Source organism: Phyllobates terribilis, unplaced genomic scaffold (genome assembly GCF_046119375.1).
Source record: "Phyllobates terribilis strain yellow unplaced genomic scaffold, ASM4611937v1 Scaffold_8__6_contigs__length_399053987, whole genome shotgun sequence".
NCBI lineage: Eukaryota > Metazoa > Chordata > Amphibia > Anura > Dendrobatidae > Phyllobates > Phyllobates terribilis.
The window spans coordinates 386,888,481-386,906,760 of NW_027362768.1; the positions used below are offsets into that span (position 1 = coordinate 386,888,481).

Here is an 18,280-nt window from a genome sequence, read left to right on the forward strand (position 1 = left end):
GGGTTGACACTGTTGTACCCTCGGACTGCAGGGCAGCGTGGACTTGTTTGGATGTTAGTCGAGGTTCTTTATCCACCATCCGCACAATCTTGCGTTGAAATCTCTCGTCAGGTTTTCTTTCCCGTCCACATCTAGGGAGGTTAGCCACAGTGCCATGGGCTTTACACTTCTTGATGACACTGCGCACGGAAGACACAGGAACATTCAGGTCTTTGGAGATGGACTTGTAGCCTTGAGATTGCTCATGCTTCCTCACAATTTGGTTTCTCAAGTCCTCAGACAGCTCTTTGGTCTTCTTTCTTTTCTCCATGCTCAATGTGGTCACACAAGGACACAGGACAGAGGTTGAGGCAACTTTAATCCATGTTAACTGGCTGCAAGTGTGATTTAGTTACTGCCAACACCTGTTAGGTGCCACAGGTAAGTTACAGGTGCTGTTAATTACACCAATTACAGAAGCAGCACAGGATTTTTCAAAGGGTGCCAATACTTTTGTCCACCCCCTTTTTTAGGTTTAGTGTGGAATTATATCCAATTTGGCTTTAGGACAATTCTTTTTGTGTTTTTTTATTGAAGACAAATTAAATGAAGAGAATAAGACCAAAGAATTTGTGATTGCAATCATTTTCAGGAAGAAACGGAGTATTATCTGACAGAATTGCAGGGGTGCCAATACTTTTGGCCACCACTGTATGTGTGTGCGTAGCTGCAGTGTGTGTGTATATGTGTGTGCGTAGCTGCAGTGTGTTTGTATATATGTGTGCTTAGCCGCAGTGTGCGTAGGTGCTTTGTGTGCTTGATTGCGGTGTGTGTATGTGTGTGTACATAGCTGCGGTGTGTGTGTGTGCATAGCTGCGGTGTGTGTGTGTGTGTATGTGTGTGCTTAGCTAAGGTGTGTGTGTATATGTGTGCGCATAGCGTTTGTATATGTGTGTGTGCGTAGCTGCTGTGTGTGTGTTTGTAGCTGCGGTGTGTGTGTATATATGTGTGCGTAGCCACAGTGTGTGTGTGTGCTTAACTGCGGTGTGTGTATATGTGTGTGCGTAGCTGCGGTGTGTGTGCGTAGCTGCGGTGTGTGTGTGTATATGTGTGTGCGTATCCGCGGTGTGTGTGTGTAGCTGCGGTGTGTGTGTATATGTGTGTGTGTAGCTGCAGTGTGTGTGTATATGTGTGTGCGTAGCTGCGGTGTGTGCGCGTAGCTGCGGTGTGTGTATATATGTGTGTGCGTAGCTGCGGTGTATGTGCATAGCTACGGTGTGTGTGTATATATGTGTGCGTAGCCGTGGTGTGTAGATGCGGTGTGTGTATATGTGTGTTTTTTAGCTGCGGTGTGTGTATATGTGTGCGCGTAGCTACAGTGTGTGTGTATGTGTGTGTGCGTAGCTGCGGTGAATGTGTGCGTAGCTGCGGTGTGTTTCTGCGTAGGTGCGGTGTATGTGTATATGTGTGTGCGTAGCTGCGGTGTGTGTGTGTATATGTGTGTACGTAGCTGCGGTGTGTGTGTGCTTTGCTGCGGTGTGTGTAGCTGCGGTGTGTGTGTGTGCGTAGCTGCGGTGTGTGTGTGTATGTGTGTGTAGCTGAGGTGTGTGTGTATATGTGTGTGCGTCGCTGCGGTGAGTGTGTGCGTCGCTGCGTTGTGTGTGTATATGTGTGTGTAGCTGCGGTGTGTGTGTATATGTGTGTGTGTCGCTGCGGTGTGTGTGTATATGTGTGTGTAGCTGCGGTGTGTGTGTATATGTGTGTAGCTGCGGTGTGTGTATATGTGTGTGTGTAGCTGCGGTGTGTGTGTATATGTGTGTGCGTCGCTGCGGTGTGTGTGTATATGTGTGTGTAGCTGCGGTGTGTGTGTATATGTGTGTGTAGCTGCGGTGTGTGTATATGTGTGTGTAGCTGCGGTGTGTGTGTATATGTGTGTGTAGCTGCGGTGTGTGTGTATATGTGTGTGTAGCTGCGGTGTGTGTATATGTGTGTGTAGCTGCGGTGTGTATATGTGTGTGTAGCTGCGGTGTGTGTAGCTGCGGTGTGTGTGTATATGTGTGTGTAGCTGCGGTGTGTGTGTATATGTGTGTGTGTAGCTGCGGTGTGTGTAGCTGCGGTGTGTGTGTATATGTGTGTGTAGCTGCGGTATGTGTGTATATGTGTGTGTAGCTGCGGTGTGTGTGTATATGTGTGTGTTTGCGTAGCTGCGGTGTGTGTATGTGTGTGTGTGTAGCTGCAGTGTGTGTGTATATGTGTGTGTAGCTGCTGTGTGTGTGTAGCTGCGGTGTGTGTAGCTGCGGTGTGTGTGTATATGTGTGTGCGTCGCTGCGGTGTGTGTGTATATGTGTGTGTAGCTGCGGTGTGTGTGTATATGTGTGTGTAGCTGCGGTGTGTGTGTATGTGTGCGTCGCTGTGGTATGTGTATATGTGTGTGTAACTGCGGTGTGTGTGTATATGTGTGTGTAGCTGCGGTGTGTGTGTATATGTGTGTGTAGCTGCGGTGTGTGTGTATATGTGTGTGTGTAGCTGCGGTGTGTGTGTATATGTGTGTGTAGCTGCGGTATGTGTGTGTAGCTGCGGTGTGTGTATATGTGTGTGTAGCTGCGGTGTGTGTGTAGCTGCGGTGTGTGTATATGTGTGTGCGTAGCTGCGGTGTGTGTATATGTGTGTGTAGCTGCGGTGAGTGTGTGCGTCGCTGCGGTGTGTGTGTATATGTGTGTGTAGCTGCGGTGTGTGTGTATATGTGTGTGTAGCTGCAGTGTGTGTGTATATGTGTGTGTAGCTGCGGTGTGTGTGTATATGTGTGTGCGTCGCTGCGGTGTGTGTATATGTGTGTGTGTAGCTGCGGTGTGTGTGTATATGTGTGTGTAGCTGCGGTGTGTGTGTATATGTGTGTGTAGCTGCGGTGTGTGTATGTGTGTGTGCGTAGCTGCGGTGTGTGTGTATATGTGTGTGCGTAGCTGCGGTGTGTGTAGCTGCGGTGTGCGTATATGTGTGTGTAGCTGCGGTGTGTGTGTAGCTGCGGTGTGTGTATGTGTGTGTGTGTAGCTGCGGTGTGTGTGTATATGTGTGTGTAGCTGCGGTGTGTGTGTATATGTGTGTGTGTAGCTGCGGTGTGTGTGTATATGTGTGTGTAGCTGCGGTATGTGTGTGTAGCTGCGGTGTGTGTATATGTGTGTGTAGCTGCGGTGTGTGTGTAGCTGCGGTGTGTGTATATGTGTGTGCGTAGCTGCGGTGTGTGTATATGTGTGTGTAGCTGCGGTGAGTGTGTGCGTCGCTGCGGTGTGTGTGTATATGTGTGTGTAGCTGCGGTGTGTGTGTGTAGCTGCAGTGTGTGTGTATATGTGTGTGTAGCTGCGGTGTGTGTGTATATGTGTGTGCGTCGCTGCGGTGTGTGTATATGTGTGTGTGTAGCTGCGGTGTGTGTGTATATGTGTGTGTAGCTGCGGTGTGTGTGTATATGTGTGTGTAGCTGCGGTGTGTGTATGTGTGTGTGCGTAGCTGCGGTGTGTGTGTATATGTGTGTGCGTAGCTGCGGTGTGTGTAGCTGCGGTGTGCGTATATGTGTGTGTAGCTGCGGTGTGTGTGTAGCTGCGGTGTGTGTGTATGTGTGTGTGCGTAGCTGCGGTGTGTGTAGCTGCGGTGTGTGTGTATATGTGTGTGCGTAGCTGCGGTGTGTGTGTGCGTCGCTGCGGTGTGTGTAGCTGCGGTGTGTGTGTATATGTGTGTGCGTAGCTGCGGTGTGTGTATGTGTGTGTGCGTAGCTGCGGTGTGTGTGTATATGTGTGTGCGTAGCTGCCGTGTGTGTGTGCGTCGCTGCGGTGTGTGTATGTGTGTGTGCGTCGCTGCGGTGTGTGTATGTGTGTGTGCGTAGCTGCGGTGTGTGTATGTGTGTGTGCGTAGCTCCGGTGTGTGTGTATATGTGTGTGTGTAGCTGCGGTGTGTGTATATGTGTGTGCGTAGCTGCGGTGTGCGTAGCTGCTGTGTGTGTGTATATGTGTGTGTAGCTGCGGTGTGTGTGTATATGTGTGTGTAGCTGCGGTGTGTGTATATGTGTGTGTGTAGCTGCGGTGTGTGTGTATATGTGTGTGCGTAGCTGCGGTGTGTGTGTATATGTGTGCGTAGCTGCGGTGTGTGTGTATATGTGTGCGTAGCTGCGGTGTGTGTGTATATGTGTGTGCGTAGCTGCGGTGTGTGTGTATATGTGTGTGCGTAGCTGCGGTGTGTGTGTATATGTGTGTGCGTAGCTGCGGTGTGCGTATATGTGTGTGCGTAGCTGCAGTGTGTGTGTATATGTGTGTGCGTAGCTGCGGTGTGTGTATGTGTGTGTGCGTAGCTGCGGTGTGTGTAGCTGCGGTGTGTGTGTATATGTGTGTGCGTAGCTGCTGTGTGTGTATGTGTGTGTGCGTAGCTGCGGTGTGTGTAGCTGTGGTGTGTGTGTATATGTGTGTGTAGCTGCGGTGTGTGTGTATATGTGTGTGTAGCTGCGGTGTGTGTGTATATGTGTGTGTAGCTGCGGTGTGTGTGTATATGTGTGTGTAGCTGCGGTGTGTGTGTATATGTGTGTGCGTAGCTGCGGTGTGTATGTGTGTGTGCGTAGCTGCGGTGTGTGTAGCTGCGGTGTGTGTGTATATGTGTGTGCGTAGCTGCGGTGTGTGTGTATATGTGTGTGCGTAGCTGCGGTGTGTGTGTATGTGTGTGCGTAGCTGCGGTGTGTGTATATGTGTGTGCGTAGCTGCGGTGTGTGTATATGTGTGTGCGTAGCTGCGGTGTGTGTGCGTCGCTGCGGTGTGTGTGTATATGAGTGTGCGTAGCTGCGGTGTGTGTGTGCGTAGCTGCGGTGTGTGTATATGTGTGTGCGTAGCTGCGGTGTGTGTATATGTGTGTGCGTAGCTGCGGTGTGTGTATGTGTGTGTGCGTAGCTGCGGTGTGTGTATATGTGTGTGCGTAGCTGCGGTGTGTGTATATGTGTGTGCGTAGCTGCGGTGTGTGTATATGTGTGTGCGTAGCTGCGGTGTGTGTATGTGTGTGTGCGTAGCTGCGGTGTGTGTATGTGTGTGTGCGTAGCTGCGGTGTGTGTATATGTGTGTGCGTAGCTGCGGTGTGTGTATATGTGTGTGCGTAGCTGCGGTGTGTGTATATGTGTGTGCGTAGCTGCGGTGTGTGTGCGTAGCTGCGGTGTGTGTGTGCGTAGCTGCGGTGTGTGTGTGCGTAGCTGCGGTGTGTGTATGTGTGTGTGCGTAGCTGCGGTGTGTGTATATGTGTGTGCGTAGCTGCGGTGTGCTCTGGGGATGTGTGTCGGGTACGTGGGAGGTTTATTTTTCGCTTCTTTTCGGATGCCTCATTGCTGCATAGATCGGAGAGGAGGCAGCGATAGCAGAGAGGTAGGAGCCTTCATCCTTCTTCCTGCGCCCGGCTGGCGCTGTGCCATCCACCTGTCCAGCATCCACACAGCCCTGACCCCCAGCATGTGCCCTGCGTACCGTGCATGGGTGACACGGGGGAGGAGAGCAGACGTCTGCACGGAGGCGGCTGTGTGTGACACTGGCACCGGTGGGGGAGGCTCATCTCTTAACGCTTTCATTGCTTCATGAATTCCCCACGATGCTGCACAGCTGTAATCTATGTGCTATGCCAGGCTGTGCCATCGTGTGGCTGTATGTATGATGTGCCAGGCTGTGCCATCGTGTGACTGTATGTATGATGTGCCAGGCTGTGCCATCGTGTGACTATGTATGATGTAGCAGGCTCTGCCATCGTGTGGCTGTATGTATGATATGCCAGGCTGTGCCATCGTGTGACTGTATGTATGATGTGCCAGGCTGTTCCATCGTGTGACTGTATGTATGATGTGCCAGGCTGTTCCATCGTGTGACTGTATGTATGATGTGCCAGGCTGTGCCATCGTGTGACTGTATGTATGATGTGCCAGGCTGTGCCATCGTGTGACTGTATGTATGATGTGCCAGGCTGTGCCATCGTGTGACTATATGTATGATGTGCCAGGCTGTGCCATCGTGTGACTGTATGTATGATGTGCCAGGCTGTGCCATCGTGTGACTGTATGTATGATGTGCCAGGCTGTGCCATCGTGTGGCTGTATGTATGATGTGCCAGGCTGTGCCATCGTGTGACTATATGTATGATGTGCCAGACTGTGCCATCGTGTGACTGTATGTATGATGTGCCAGGCTGTGCCATTGTGTGACTGTATGTATGATATGCCAGGCTGTGCCATCGTGTGGCTGTATGTATGATATGCCAGGCTGTGCCATCGTGTGACTGTATGTATGATATGCCAGGCTGTGCCATCGTGTGACTGTATGTATGATGTGCCAGGCTGTGCCATCGTGTGGCTGTATGTATGATGTGCCAGGCTGTGCCATCGTGTGACTATATGTATGATGTGCCAGGCTGTGCCATCGTGTGACTGTATGTATGATGTGCCAGGCTGTGCCATCGTGTGACTGTATGTATGATGTGCCAAGCTGTGCCATCGTGTGACTGTATGTATGATGTGCCAGGCTGTGCCATCGTGTGACTATATGTATGATGTGCCAGGCTGTGCCATCGTGTGACTGTATGTATGATGTGCCAGGCTGTGCCATCGTGTGGCTGTATGTATGATGTGCCAGGCTGTGCCATCGTGTGACTATATGTATGATGTGCCAGGCTGTGCCATCGTGTGACTGTATGTATGATGTGCCAGGCTGTGCCATCGTGTGACTGTATGTATGATGTGCCAGGCTGTGCCATCGTGTGGCTGTATGTATGATGTGCCAGGCTGTGCCATCGTGTGACTATATGTATGATGTGCCAGACTGTGCCATCGTGTGACTGTATGTATGATGTGCCAGGCTGTGCCATCGTGTGACTGTATGTATGATGTGCCAGGCTGTGCCATTGTGTGACTGTATGTATGATATGCCAGGCTGTGCCATCGTGTGGCTGTATGTATGATATGCCAGGCTGTGCCATCGTGTGACTGTATGTATGATATGCCAGGCTGTGCCATCGTGTGACTGTATGTATGATGTGCCAGGCTGTGCCATCGTGTGGCTGTATGATATGCCAGGCTGTGCCATCGTGTGGCTGTATGTATGGTGTGCCAGGCTGTGCCATCGTGTGACTGTATGTATGATGTGCCAGGCTGTGCCATCGTGTGACTATATGTATGATGTGCCAGGCTGTGCCATCGTGTGGCTGTATGTATGATATGCCAGGCTGTGCCATCGTGTGACTATATGTATGATGTGCCAGGCTGTGCCATCGTGTGACTATGTATGATGTAGCAGGCTGTGCCATCGTGTGGCTGTATGTATGATATGCCAGGCTGTGCCATCGTGTGACTGTATGTATGATGTGCCAGGCTGTGCCATCGTGTGACTGTATGTATGATGTGCCAGGCTGTGCCATCGTGTGACTGTATGTATGATGTGCCAGGCTGTGCCATCATGTGACTGTATGTATGATGTGCCAGGCTGTGCCATCGTGTGACTGTATGTATGATATGCCAGGCTGTGCCATCGTGTGACTATATGTATGATATGCCAGGCTGTGTCATTGTGTGACTGTATGTATGATGTGGCTGTATGTATGATGTGCCAGGCTGTGCCATCGTGTGACTGTATGTATGATGTGCCAGGCTGTGCCATCGTGTGGCTGTATTTATGATGTGCCAGGCTGTACCATCATGTGGCTGTATGTATGGTGTGCCAGGCTGTGCCATCGTGTGGCTGTATCTATGATATGCCAGGCTGTGCCATCGTGTGGCTGTATGTATGATGTGCCAGGCTGTGCCATCGTGTGGCTGTATGTATGATGTGCCAGGCTGTGCCATCATGTGGCTGTATGTATGATGTGCCAGGCTGTGCCATCGTGTGGCTGTATGTATGGTGCGCCAGGCTGTGCCATCGTGTGACTGTATGTATGATGTGCCAGGCTGTGCCATCGTGTGGCTGTATGTATGGTGTGCCAGGCTGTGCCATCATGTGACTGTATGTATGATGTGCCAGGCTGTGCCATCGTGTGACTATATGTATGATGTGCCAGGCTGTGCCATCGTGTGGCTGTATGTATGACATGGGTATAGGACTGTAAATAAACTTGTGGGCGCTGCCATGTAAATCGGTGGGTGGTCCTGTGTATCTGGCGGGTGCAGATCTGCATTATCAGGATGTTGCTGGATACGATGAGGGTGAGGAGTGCGGGCACCAGCGATGCCCATCTGATATTGGCCACATCCAGGGACAAAAAAGGGAGAAACCAGCGGCATGCCGGACTAGAAGCATCCTGTCCACCACCTGTGTATGAGGTTCTACTGCTGTCTGACAGGGAGGGGTTAATCCGTTCTGGTGCTTGTAGTGCAGAAGACCCGGAGCCTCGAAGATAACAGAGAACTCCGCTCAGAGTATCAGATCCGCAGGTACCGGGGCGCTGGCGCATTGTAGGCTGGAGCTGCCCATGAGCCGCCTGTGTCCTAGTCTGTATTGGGAGCGGTTCAGTGACTACATGAGATGAGGCAGAGCTGCAGTGTAAAGCATAGAGGACTGAGACCTAGCCAGAGCCTCTGATGAAACAGAGTAACAGAAAGTCACATGAAATGTCTGGACATAAAGGAATTGGCACCCCAATATTACAGGCGAGGGGGGCCGGTATAGGGAGCGGAGACTGATAGCGAGGTCCGGTGCATGTGGGGCCGGGTAGGGGGCCCGGTATTGGGGAGCGGTGCGGGGGCCCGGTATTGTGCAGTGGTGCGGGGTGGGGGCCCGGTATTTGGGAGCGGTGCCGGGTGGGGGGGCCCGGGATTGGGGAGCGGTGCGGGGGCCCGGTATTGTGCAGTGGTGCGGGGTGGGGGCCCGGTATTTGGGAGCGGTGCCGGGTGGGGGGGCCCGGGATTGGGGAGCGGTGCGGGGGCCCGGTATTGTGCAGTGGTGCGGGGTGGGGGCCCGGTATTGGGGAGCGGTGCCGGGTGGGGGGGCCCGGGATTGGGGAGCGGTGCGGGCGCCCGGAATTGGGGAGCGGTGCGGGGGGCCTCTAGTACTATGATGTGACCGCCCTCTCTTTGTTCCCCCCGCAGGCAGTATGAGACCGTGGTTCCTGTGGAAGACCCCCTTGTCACAGAGGTGACGTCCACGCTGCAGGAATGGACCTCGCTATGGAAGCAGCTGTACGTGGTGAGTCCCCGACACTGACGGATGCAGAGGTCGTGCGCCGCTCTGCTGATCCCTCCGGCTCCAGCATTGAAGGGGTTTATGTCTCTTTAGAGCAGCAAAGCTGTTGCTATGGTGACGTGTGTTCTATTCACAGATTGTAGCAGAGGAAGCAAACAGGCGGCGTCCTGCCCCTAGATGTGCAGAGCGTCGTTCTGCCCCGGAAGCCCGGAGCGGCGTTCTGCCCCTAGAGGCGTGGAGCATCGTTCTGCTTCTAGAGGCGGGGAGCTGCGTTCTGCTTCTAGAGGCGCGGAGAGGCGTCCTGCCCCTAGAGGCGCGGAGCGTCGTTCTGCCCATAGAAATGCGGAGCGTCGTTCTGCCCCGGAGCTGCGGAGCGGCGTTTTGCCCCAGAGGCGCGGAGCTGCGTTTTGCCTCTAGAGGCGTGGAGCATCGTCTGCCCCTAGAGGCTCGGAGCGGCGTTCTGCCCCTAGAGGCGTGGAGCATCGTTCTGCCCCGGAGGCGCGGAGCATCGTCTGCCCCTAGAGGCGCGGAGCGGCGTTCTGCCCCTAGAGCGTGGAGCGTCGTTCTGCCCCGGAGGCGCGGAGCATCGTCTGCCCCTAAAGGCGCGGAGCGGCGTTCTGCCCCTAGAGGTGTGGAGCGTCGTTCTGCCCCGGAGGCGCGGAGCATCGTCTGCCCCTAGAGGCGCGGAGCGGCGTTTTGCTCCAGAGGCGCGGAGCTGCGTTCTGCCTCTAGAGGCGTGGAGCGTCGTTCTGCCCCGGAGGCGCGGAGCATCGTCTGCCCCTAGAGGCGCGGAGCGGCGTTCTGCCCCTAGAGGCGCGGAGCTGCGTTCTACCTCTAGAGGAGCGGAGCGTCATTCTGCCCCGGAGGCTCGAAGCTGCGTTCTACCTCTAGAGGCACGGAGCGTCGTTCTGCCCCGGAGGCGCGGAGCAGTGTTCTGCCCCGGAGGCGCGGAGCGTCGTTCTGCCCCGGAGGCACGGAGTGTCGTTCTGCCCCGGAGGCACGGAGCGGTGTTCTGCCCCGGAGGCGCGGAGCAGTGTTCTGCCCCTAGAGGCGCGGAGCGTCGTTCTGCCCCGGAGGCGCGGAGCGTCGTTCTGCCCCGGAGGCGCGGAGCAGTGTTCTGCCCCTAGAGGCGCGGAGCGTCGTTCTGCCCCTAGAGGCGCGGAGCTTTGTTCAGCCCCTAGAGGCGCTTAGCTTTGTTCTGCCCCTAGGGGCGCGGAGCTTTGTTCTGCCCCTAGGGGCGCGGAGCTTTGTTCTGCCCCTAGGAGCGCGGAGCGGAGTTCTGCCCCAGAGGCGCGGAGCGGCATTCTGCCCCTAGAGGCGCAGAGCGTCGTTCTGCCCCTAGATGTGCAGAGCGTCGTTCTGCCCCGGAAGCCCGGAGCGGTGTTCTGCCCCAGAGGCGCGGAGCGGCGTTCTGCCCCAGAGGCGGGGAGCTGCGTTCTGCCTCTAGAGGCGCGGAGAGGCGTCCTGCCCCTAGAGGCGCGGAGCGTCGTTCTGCCCATAGAAATGCGGAGCGTCGTTCTGCCCCGGAGCTGCGGAGCGGCGTTTTGCCCCAGAGGCGCTGAGCTGCGTTCTGCCTCTAGAGGCGTGGATCGTCGTTCTGCCCCTAGAGGCGTGGAGCGTCGTTCTGCCCCGGAGGCGCGGAGCATCGTCTGCCCCTAGAGGCGCGGAGCGGCGTTCTGCCCCTAGAGCGTGGAGCGTCGTTCTGCCCCGGAGGCGCGGAGCATCGTCTGCCCCTAAAGGCGCGGAGCGGCGTTCTGCCCCTAGAGGTGTGGAGCGTCGTTCTGCCCTGGAGGCGCGGAGCATCGTCTGCCCCTAGAGGCGCGGAGCGGCGTTTTGCTCCAGAGGCGCGGAGCTGCGTTCTGCCTCTAGAGGCGTGGAGCGTCGTTCTGCCCCGGAGGCGCGGAGCATCGTCTGCCCCTAGAGGCGCGGAACTGCGTTCTACCTCTAGAGGCACGGAGCGTCGTTCTGCCCCGGAGGCGCGGAGCAGTGTTCTGCCCCTAGATGCGCGGAGCGGCGTTCTACCTCTAGAGGCGCGGAGCGTCGTTCTGCCCCGGAGGCGCGGAGCGTCGTTCTGCCCCGGAGGCACGGAGTGTCGTTCTGCCCCGGAGGCACGGAGTGTCGTTCTGCCCCGGAGGCGCGGAGCAGTGTTCTGCCCCTAGAGGCGCGGAGCAGTGTTCTGCCCCTAGAGGCGCGGAGCGTCGTTCTGCCCCTAGAGGCGAGGAGCGTCGTTCTGCCCCGGAGGCGTGGAGCGGTTTGCAGTCTGCCTGTATCAGCCGAGCTGTGTCCTGGCGGCACACTGACTCGCGCCTCCCTGCGCCCGTCTGACAGCAGCGCCTGGAGCGGCTGCCGCTGGCACGTTGTGATCTGTGCTGTGTGATGCGGAGCATGTCCTGCGGACCCCTCGGGGGCCTCACAGGACGAGCTGCCACCACCAGCCGCCTCCTCCTCTGTAGACTCTACTTCAGTTGCTGTGAAGGGGGAGGGAGCAGCTGACCGGAGGCTTCTGATTGGTCAGACCACGAAGCACAGGTATAGAGAAAAAATGTACAGGAGGAGAAGACCCCAAACCGCAGCTGGAAAAGCATGTGAACCCATAGGGGGCTGCAGTGAGATCTAACCAGGAAAACTGACTGCAGCTTTGGATGTGATTGGAGTATAAGATGTGACTCAGGAACTTCTCAGTTTTGTTGAGCTTTTGGCCTCTGCCGTCCTCAGACCCGGCCCCGGGGAATGTCTCCCACGACGGCCGTCATGTCCGTCACTGTGCGCCTGACATTGAAAGTGGCGCCGATCAGGAATCATCCCGGCGGACAGTCACTGCCCGTCACCACCTGCGCCCGTCACCACCTGCGCCCGTCACCACCTGCGCCCGCCCCCGAGGAGGCAGCGCAGACCTCTGCTGCCCAAAACTGCACTGTCCTGTGTGGTACTGAGCTGAGCTGTATTATCTAATCCTCCCTGTGTGATACTCTCTGCTGAGCTGTATCTAATCCTATCCTGTGTGATACTGTCTGCTGAGCTGTATCTAATCCTATCCTGTGTGATGCTGCCTGCTGAGCCGTGTATCTAATCCTATCCTGTGTGATACTCTCTGCTGAGCTGTATCTAATCCTATCCTGTGTGATACTCTCTGCTGAGCTGTATCTAATCCTATCCTGTGATACTCTCTGCTGAGCTGTATCTAATCCTCCCTGTGTGATACTCTCTCCTGAACTGTATCTAATCCTCCCTGTGTGATACTCTCTGCTGAGCTGTATCTAATCCTCCCTGTGTGATACTCTCTCCTGAGCTGTATCTAATCCTGCCTGTGTGATTCTCTCTGCTGAGCTGTATCTAATCCTCCCTGTGTGATACTCTCTGCTGAGCTGTATCTAATCCTATCCTGTGTGATACTCTCTGCTGAGCTGTATCTAATCCTCCCTGTGTGATTCTCTCTGCTGAGCCGTGTATCTAATCCTCTCCTGTGTGATACTGTCTGCTGAGCTGTATCTAATCCTATCCTGTGATACTCTCTGCTGAGCTGTATCTAATCCTCCCTGTGTGATACTCTCTGCTGAGCTGTATCTAATCCTCCCTGTGTGATACTCTCTCCTGAGCTGTATCTAATCCTCCCTGTGTGATTCTCTCTGCTGAGCTGTATCTAATCCTATCCTGTGTGATACTCTCTGCTGAGCTGTATCTAATCCTCCCTGTGTGATACTGTCTGCTGAGCTGTATCTAATCCTCCCTGTGTGATACTCTCTGCTGAGCAGTATCTAATCCTCCCTGTGTGATACTCTCTGCTGAGCCGTGTATCTAATCCTCCCTGTGTGATACTCTCTGCTGAGCTGTATCTAATCCTCCCTGTGTGATACTGTCTGCTGAGCTGTATCTAATCCTCCCTGTGTGATACTCTCTGCTGAGCTGTATCTAATCCTCCCTGTGTGATACTCTCTCCTGAGCTGTATCTAATCCTCCCTGTGTGATACTGTCTGCTGAGCTGTATCTAATCCTCCCTGTGTGATACTGTCTGCTGAGCTGTATCTAATCCTCCCTGTGTGATACTCTCTCCTGAGCTGTATCTAATCCTCCCTGTGTGATTCTCTCTGCTGAGCTGTATCTAATCCTCCCTGTGTGATACTGTCTGCTGAGCTGTATCTAATCCTCCCTGTGTGATTCTCTCTGCTGAGCTGTATCTAATCCTCCCTGTGTGATTCTCTCTGCTGAGCCGTGTATCTAATCCTCCCTGTGTGATACTCTCTGCTGAGCTGTGTATCTAATCCTATCCTGTGTGATACTCTCTGCTGAGCTGTGTATCTAATCCTCCCTATGTGATTCTCTCTGCTGAGCTGTGTATCTAATCCTATCCTGTGTGATACTCTCTGCTGAGCTGTGTATCTAATCCTCCCTGTGTGATTCTCTCTGCTGAGCTGTGTATCTAATCCTCCCTGTGTGATACTCTCTGCTGAGCTGTATCTAATCCTCCCTGTGTGATACTCTCTGCTGAGCTGTATCTAATCCTATCCTGTGTGATACTCTCTGCTGAGCCCTGTATCTAATCCTCCCTGTGTGATACGCTCTGCTGAGCTGTATCTAATCCTCCCTGTGTGATACTCTCTGCTGAGCTGTATCTAATCCTCCCTGTGTGATACTCTCTGCTGAGCTGTATCTAATCCTCCCTGTGTGATACTCTCTGCTGAGCTGTATCTAATCCTCCCTGTGTGATACTGTCTGCTGAGCCGTGTATCTAATCCTATCCTGTGTGATACTGTCTGCTGAGCTGTATCTAATCCTCCCTGTGTGATACTCTCTGCTGAGCTGTATCTAATCCTCCCTGTGTGATACTCTCTGCTGAGCCCTGTATCTAATCCTCCCTGTGTGATACTCTCTGCTGAGCTGTATCTAATCCTCCCTGTGTGATACTCTCTGCTGAGCCCTGTATCTAATCCTCCCTGTGTGATACACTCTGCTGAGCTGTATCTAATCCTCCCTGTGTGATACTGTCTGCTGAGCTGTATCTAATCCTCCCTGTGTGATACGCTCTGCTGAGCCCTGTATCTAATCCTCCCTGTGTGATACTGTCTGCTGAGCTGTATCTAATCCTCCCTGTGTGATACTCTCTGCTGAGCCCTGTATCTAATCCTCCCTGTGTGATACTGTCTGCTGAGCTGTATCTAATCCTCCCTGTGTGATACTCTCTGCTGAGCTGTATCTAATCCTCCCTGTGTGATACTCTCTGCTGAGCCCTGTATCTAATCCTCCCTGTGTGATACGCTCTGCTGAGCTGTATCTAATCCTCCCTGTGTGATACTGTCTGCTGAGCTGTATCTAATCCTCCCTGTGTGATACGCTCTGCTGAGCCCTGTATCTAATCCTCCCTGTGTGATACTGTCTGCTGAGCTGTATCTAATCCTCCCTGTGTGATACTCTCTGCTGAGCCCTGTATCTAATCCTCCCTGTGTGATACTCTCTGCTGAGCTGTATCTAATCCTCCCTGTGTGATACTCTCTGCTGAGCTGTATCTAATCCTCCCTGTGTGATACTCTCTGCTGAGCCCTGTATCTAATCCTCCCTGTGTGATACTCTCTGCTGAGCCGTGTATCTAATCCTCTCCTGTGTGATACTCTCTGCTGAGCTGTGTATCTAATCCTCTCCTGTGTGATACTGTCTGCTGAGCCCTGTATCTAATCCTCCCTGTGTGATACTCTCTGCTGAGCCGTGTATCTAATCCTCCCTGTGTGATACTCTCTGCTGAGCCCTGTATCTAATCCTCCCTGTGTGATACGCTCTGCTGAGCTGTATCTAATCCTCCCTGTGTGATACTGTCTGCTGAGCCGTGTATCTAATCCTCCCTGTGTGATACTGTCTGCTGAGCCGTGTATCTAATCCTCTCCTGTGTGATACTGTCTGCTGAGCCGTGTATCTAATCCTATCCTGTGTGATACTGTCTGCTGAGCCGTGTATCTAATCCTCCCTGTGTGATACTGTTTGCTGAGCTGTGTATCTAATCCTCCCTGTGTGATACTGTCTGCTGAGCCGTGTATCTAATCCTCCCTGTGTGATACTGTCTGCTGAGCCGTGTATCTAATCCTCTCCTGTGTGATACTGTCTGCTGAGCTGTGTATCTAATCCTATCCTGTGTGATACTGTCTGCTGAGCCGTGTATCTAATCCCATCCTGTGTGATACTGTCTGCTGAGCCGTGTATCTAATCCTCTCCTGTGTGATACTGTCTGCTGAGCTGTGTATCTAATCCTCCCTGTGTGATACTGTCTGCTGAGCTGTGTATCTAATCCTCCCTGTGTGATACTCTCTGCTGAGCTGTATCTAATCCCCTGTTGCGTGCCTCCTCGGCCGCCCGTGTGCTGATGTGACCTTATTAGGGTGACCCACTTTCCGTGTTTGGGTGCTGCCCGCGGCTCCGTCCTTCCTCCGCCATTATCTCCCCTCCCCCTCCTGTGATCCCTTCCCGATGTGTAAATCCCCTGATGACATTATCCGCGCCCCCCATCCCCCGATTTAATCCCGCCGCCCCTCCCCCATGCGCTGGCACCCGTCGGACCCTACGTGGGGTGCTGGCGGCCCTCCCCAGATTTTCGTGCTTTACTGTCCAGATTTGTAACTTGGCCGTAGCGCAATAACAGGGGCTTATAATACACGGGTGTAATACTCTGCGGAGGTCTGGGGGTCCGGGCCCACCTGGGCTATGTGGAGGCGATCTGCACCGGGACCGGGGTCCGGAGGAAATAATCTGTTTCACGCTTAGCAAGAACAGACGTCATGTGATCAGCGATGTGAGCGGCCGCCGTGGATGCAGCTCTGGATGTGACTAGAGCATCAGCCCGATCTCATGAGTGCTCTGGACACATTTACCCAGCGGTCCAGTGGATGGCGCTCTTTCCTCCTTGCCTTCTTCACCTTTCTTATGGAGCCGCTCAGCCGCAGTTCATCGTTATTAACCCTTCTCTGGCCGGAGGAGCGATACGAGCTCTGCGCTGCGTGTTACCATGGAAGCTCATCACACCGCGCTTCCCACGCACCGTCTTCTCCTGTCTGAGCCCACTCACATCTCACCGCTTCTTGCCTGGGACCCACGGCGTGACCGAGATCGGGACTCCCCCTGCGTGACCGAGAGCGGGACCCTCAGCGTGACCGCACCCAACCGGATACACGAGGGTCGGACTCATCACAGGATGGAACATGTCGCGGGATCGGACTCATCACATGATGGAACATGTCGCGGGATCGGACTCATCACAGGATGGAACATGTCGCAGGATCGGACTCATCACAGGATGGAACATGTCGCGGGATCGGACTCATCACAGGATGGAACATGTCGCGGGATCGGACTCATCACAGGATGGAACATGTCGCGGGATCGGACTCATCACAGGATGGAACATGTCGCGGGATCGGACTCATCACATGATGGAACATGTCGCGGGATCGGACTCATCACAGGATGGAACATGTCGCGGGATCGGACTCATCACAGGATGGAACATGTCGCGGGATCGGACTCATCACAGGATGGAACATGTCGCGGGATCGGACTCATCACAGGATGGAACATGTCGCAGGATCGGACTCATCACAGGATGGAACATGTCGCGGATCTGACTCCTCACAGGATGGAACATGTCGCGGGATCGGACTCATCATAGGATGGAACATGTCGCGGATCTGACTCATCACATGATGGAACATATCGCGGGATCTGACTCATCACAGGATGGAACATGTCGCGGGATCGGACTCATCACATGATGGAACATATCGCGGGATCTGACTCATCACAGGATGGAACATGTCGCGGGATCGGACTCATCACAGGATGGAACATGTCGCGGGATCGGACTCATCACATGATGGAACATGTCGCGGGATCGGACTCATCATAGGATGGAACATGTCGCGGATCGGACTCATCACAGGATGGAACATGTCGTGGGATCGGACTCATCACAGGATGGAACATGTCGCAGGATCGGACTCATCACAGGATGGAACATGTCGCAGGATCGGACTCATCACAGGATGGAACATGTCGCGGATCTGACTCCTCACAGGATGGAACATGTCGCGGGATCGGACTCATCACAGGATGGAACATATCGCGGGATCTGACTCATCACAGGATGGAACATGTCGCGGGATCGGACTCATCACAGGATGGAACATGTCGCGGGATCGGACTCATCACATGATGGAACATGTCGCGGGATCGGACTCATCATAGGATGGAACATGTCGCGGATCTGACTCATCACAGGATGGAACATGTCGCGGGATCGGACTCATCACATGATGGAACATATCGCGGGATCTGACTCATCACAGGATGGAACATGTCGCGGGATCGGACTCATCATAGGATGGAACATGTCGCGGGATCGGACTCATCACAGGATGGAACATGTCGCGGATCTCACTCATCATAGGATGGAACATGTCGCGGGATCGGACTCATCATAGGATGGAACATGTCGCGGGATCGGACTCATCATAGGATGGAACATGTCGCGGGATCGGACTCATCACAGGATGGAACATGTCGCGGGATCTGACTCATCACAGGATGGAACATGTCGCGGGATCTGACTCATCACAGGATGGAACATATCGCGGGATCTGACTCATCACAGGATGGAACATGTCGCGGGATCGGACTCATCATAGGATGGAACATGTCGCGGGATCGGACTCATCACAGGATGGAACATGTCGCAGATCTGACTCATCATAGGATGGAACATGTCGCGGGATCGGACTCCTCATAGGATGGAACATGTCGCGGGATCGGACTCATCATAGGATGGAACATGTCGCGGGATCGGACTCATCACAGGATGGAACATGTCGCGGGATCGGACTCATCACATGATGGAACATGTCGCGGCATCGGACTCATCACAGGATGGAACATGTCGCGGCATCGGACTCATCACAGGATGGAACATGTCGCGGGATCGGACTCATCACATGATGGAACATGTCGCGGGATCGGACTAATCACAGGATTGGACATGTCGTGGGATCGGACTCATCACAGGATGGAACATGTCGCGGGATCGGACTCATCACAGGATGGAACATGTCGCGGGATCGGACTCATCACAGGATTGGACATGTCGCGGGATCGGACTC

The 18,280-nt window shown here is 54.1% G+C and overlaps 1 protein-coding gene across 5 annotated transcripts in view; it reads left to right on the plus strand.

The window, feature by feature from the left end:
• DOCK3 (dedicator of cytokinesis 3) overlaps positions 1–18,280 on the plus strand; it is a 260,038-nt gene that overhangs the window by 113,940 nt on the left and 127,818 nt on the right. For 4 of the 5 annotated variants that reach the window (XM_073645146.1, XM_073645148.1, XM_073645145.1 and 1 more), the window contains exon 5: positions 9,059–9,155. In XM_073645146.1, the coding sequence (XP_073501247.1) occupies positions 9,059–9,155 (97 nt within the window). Of the gene's footprint in view, positions 1–5,247; positions 5,364–9,058; positions 9,156–18,280 lie in introns of those variants that run through there. The other variant, XM_073645149.1, reaches the window with a different exon arrangement.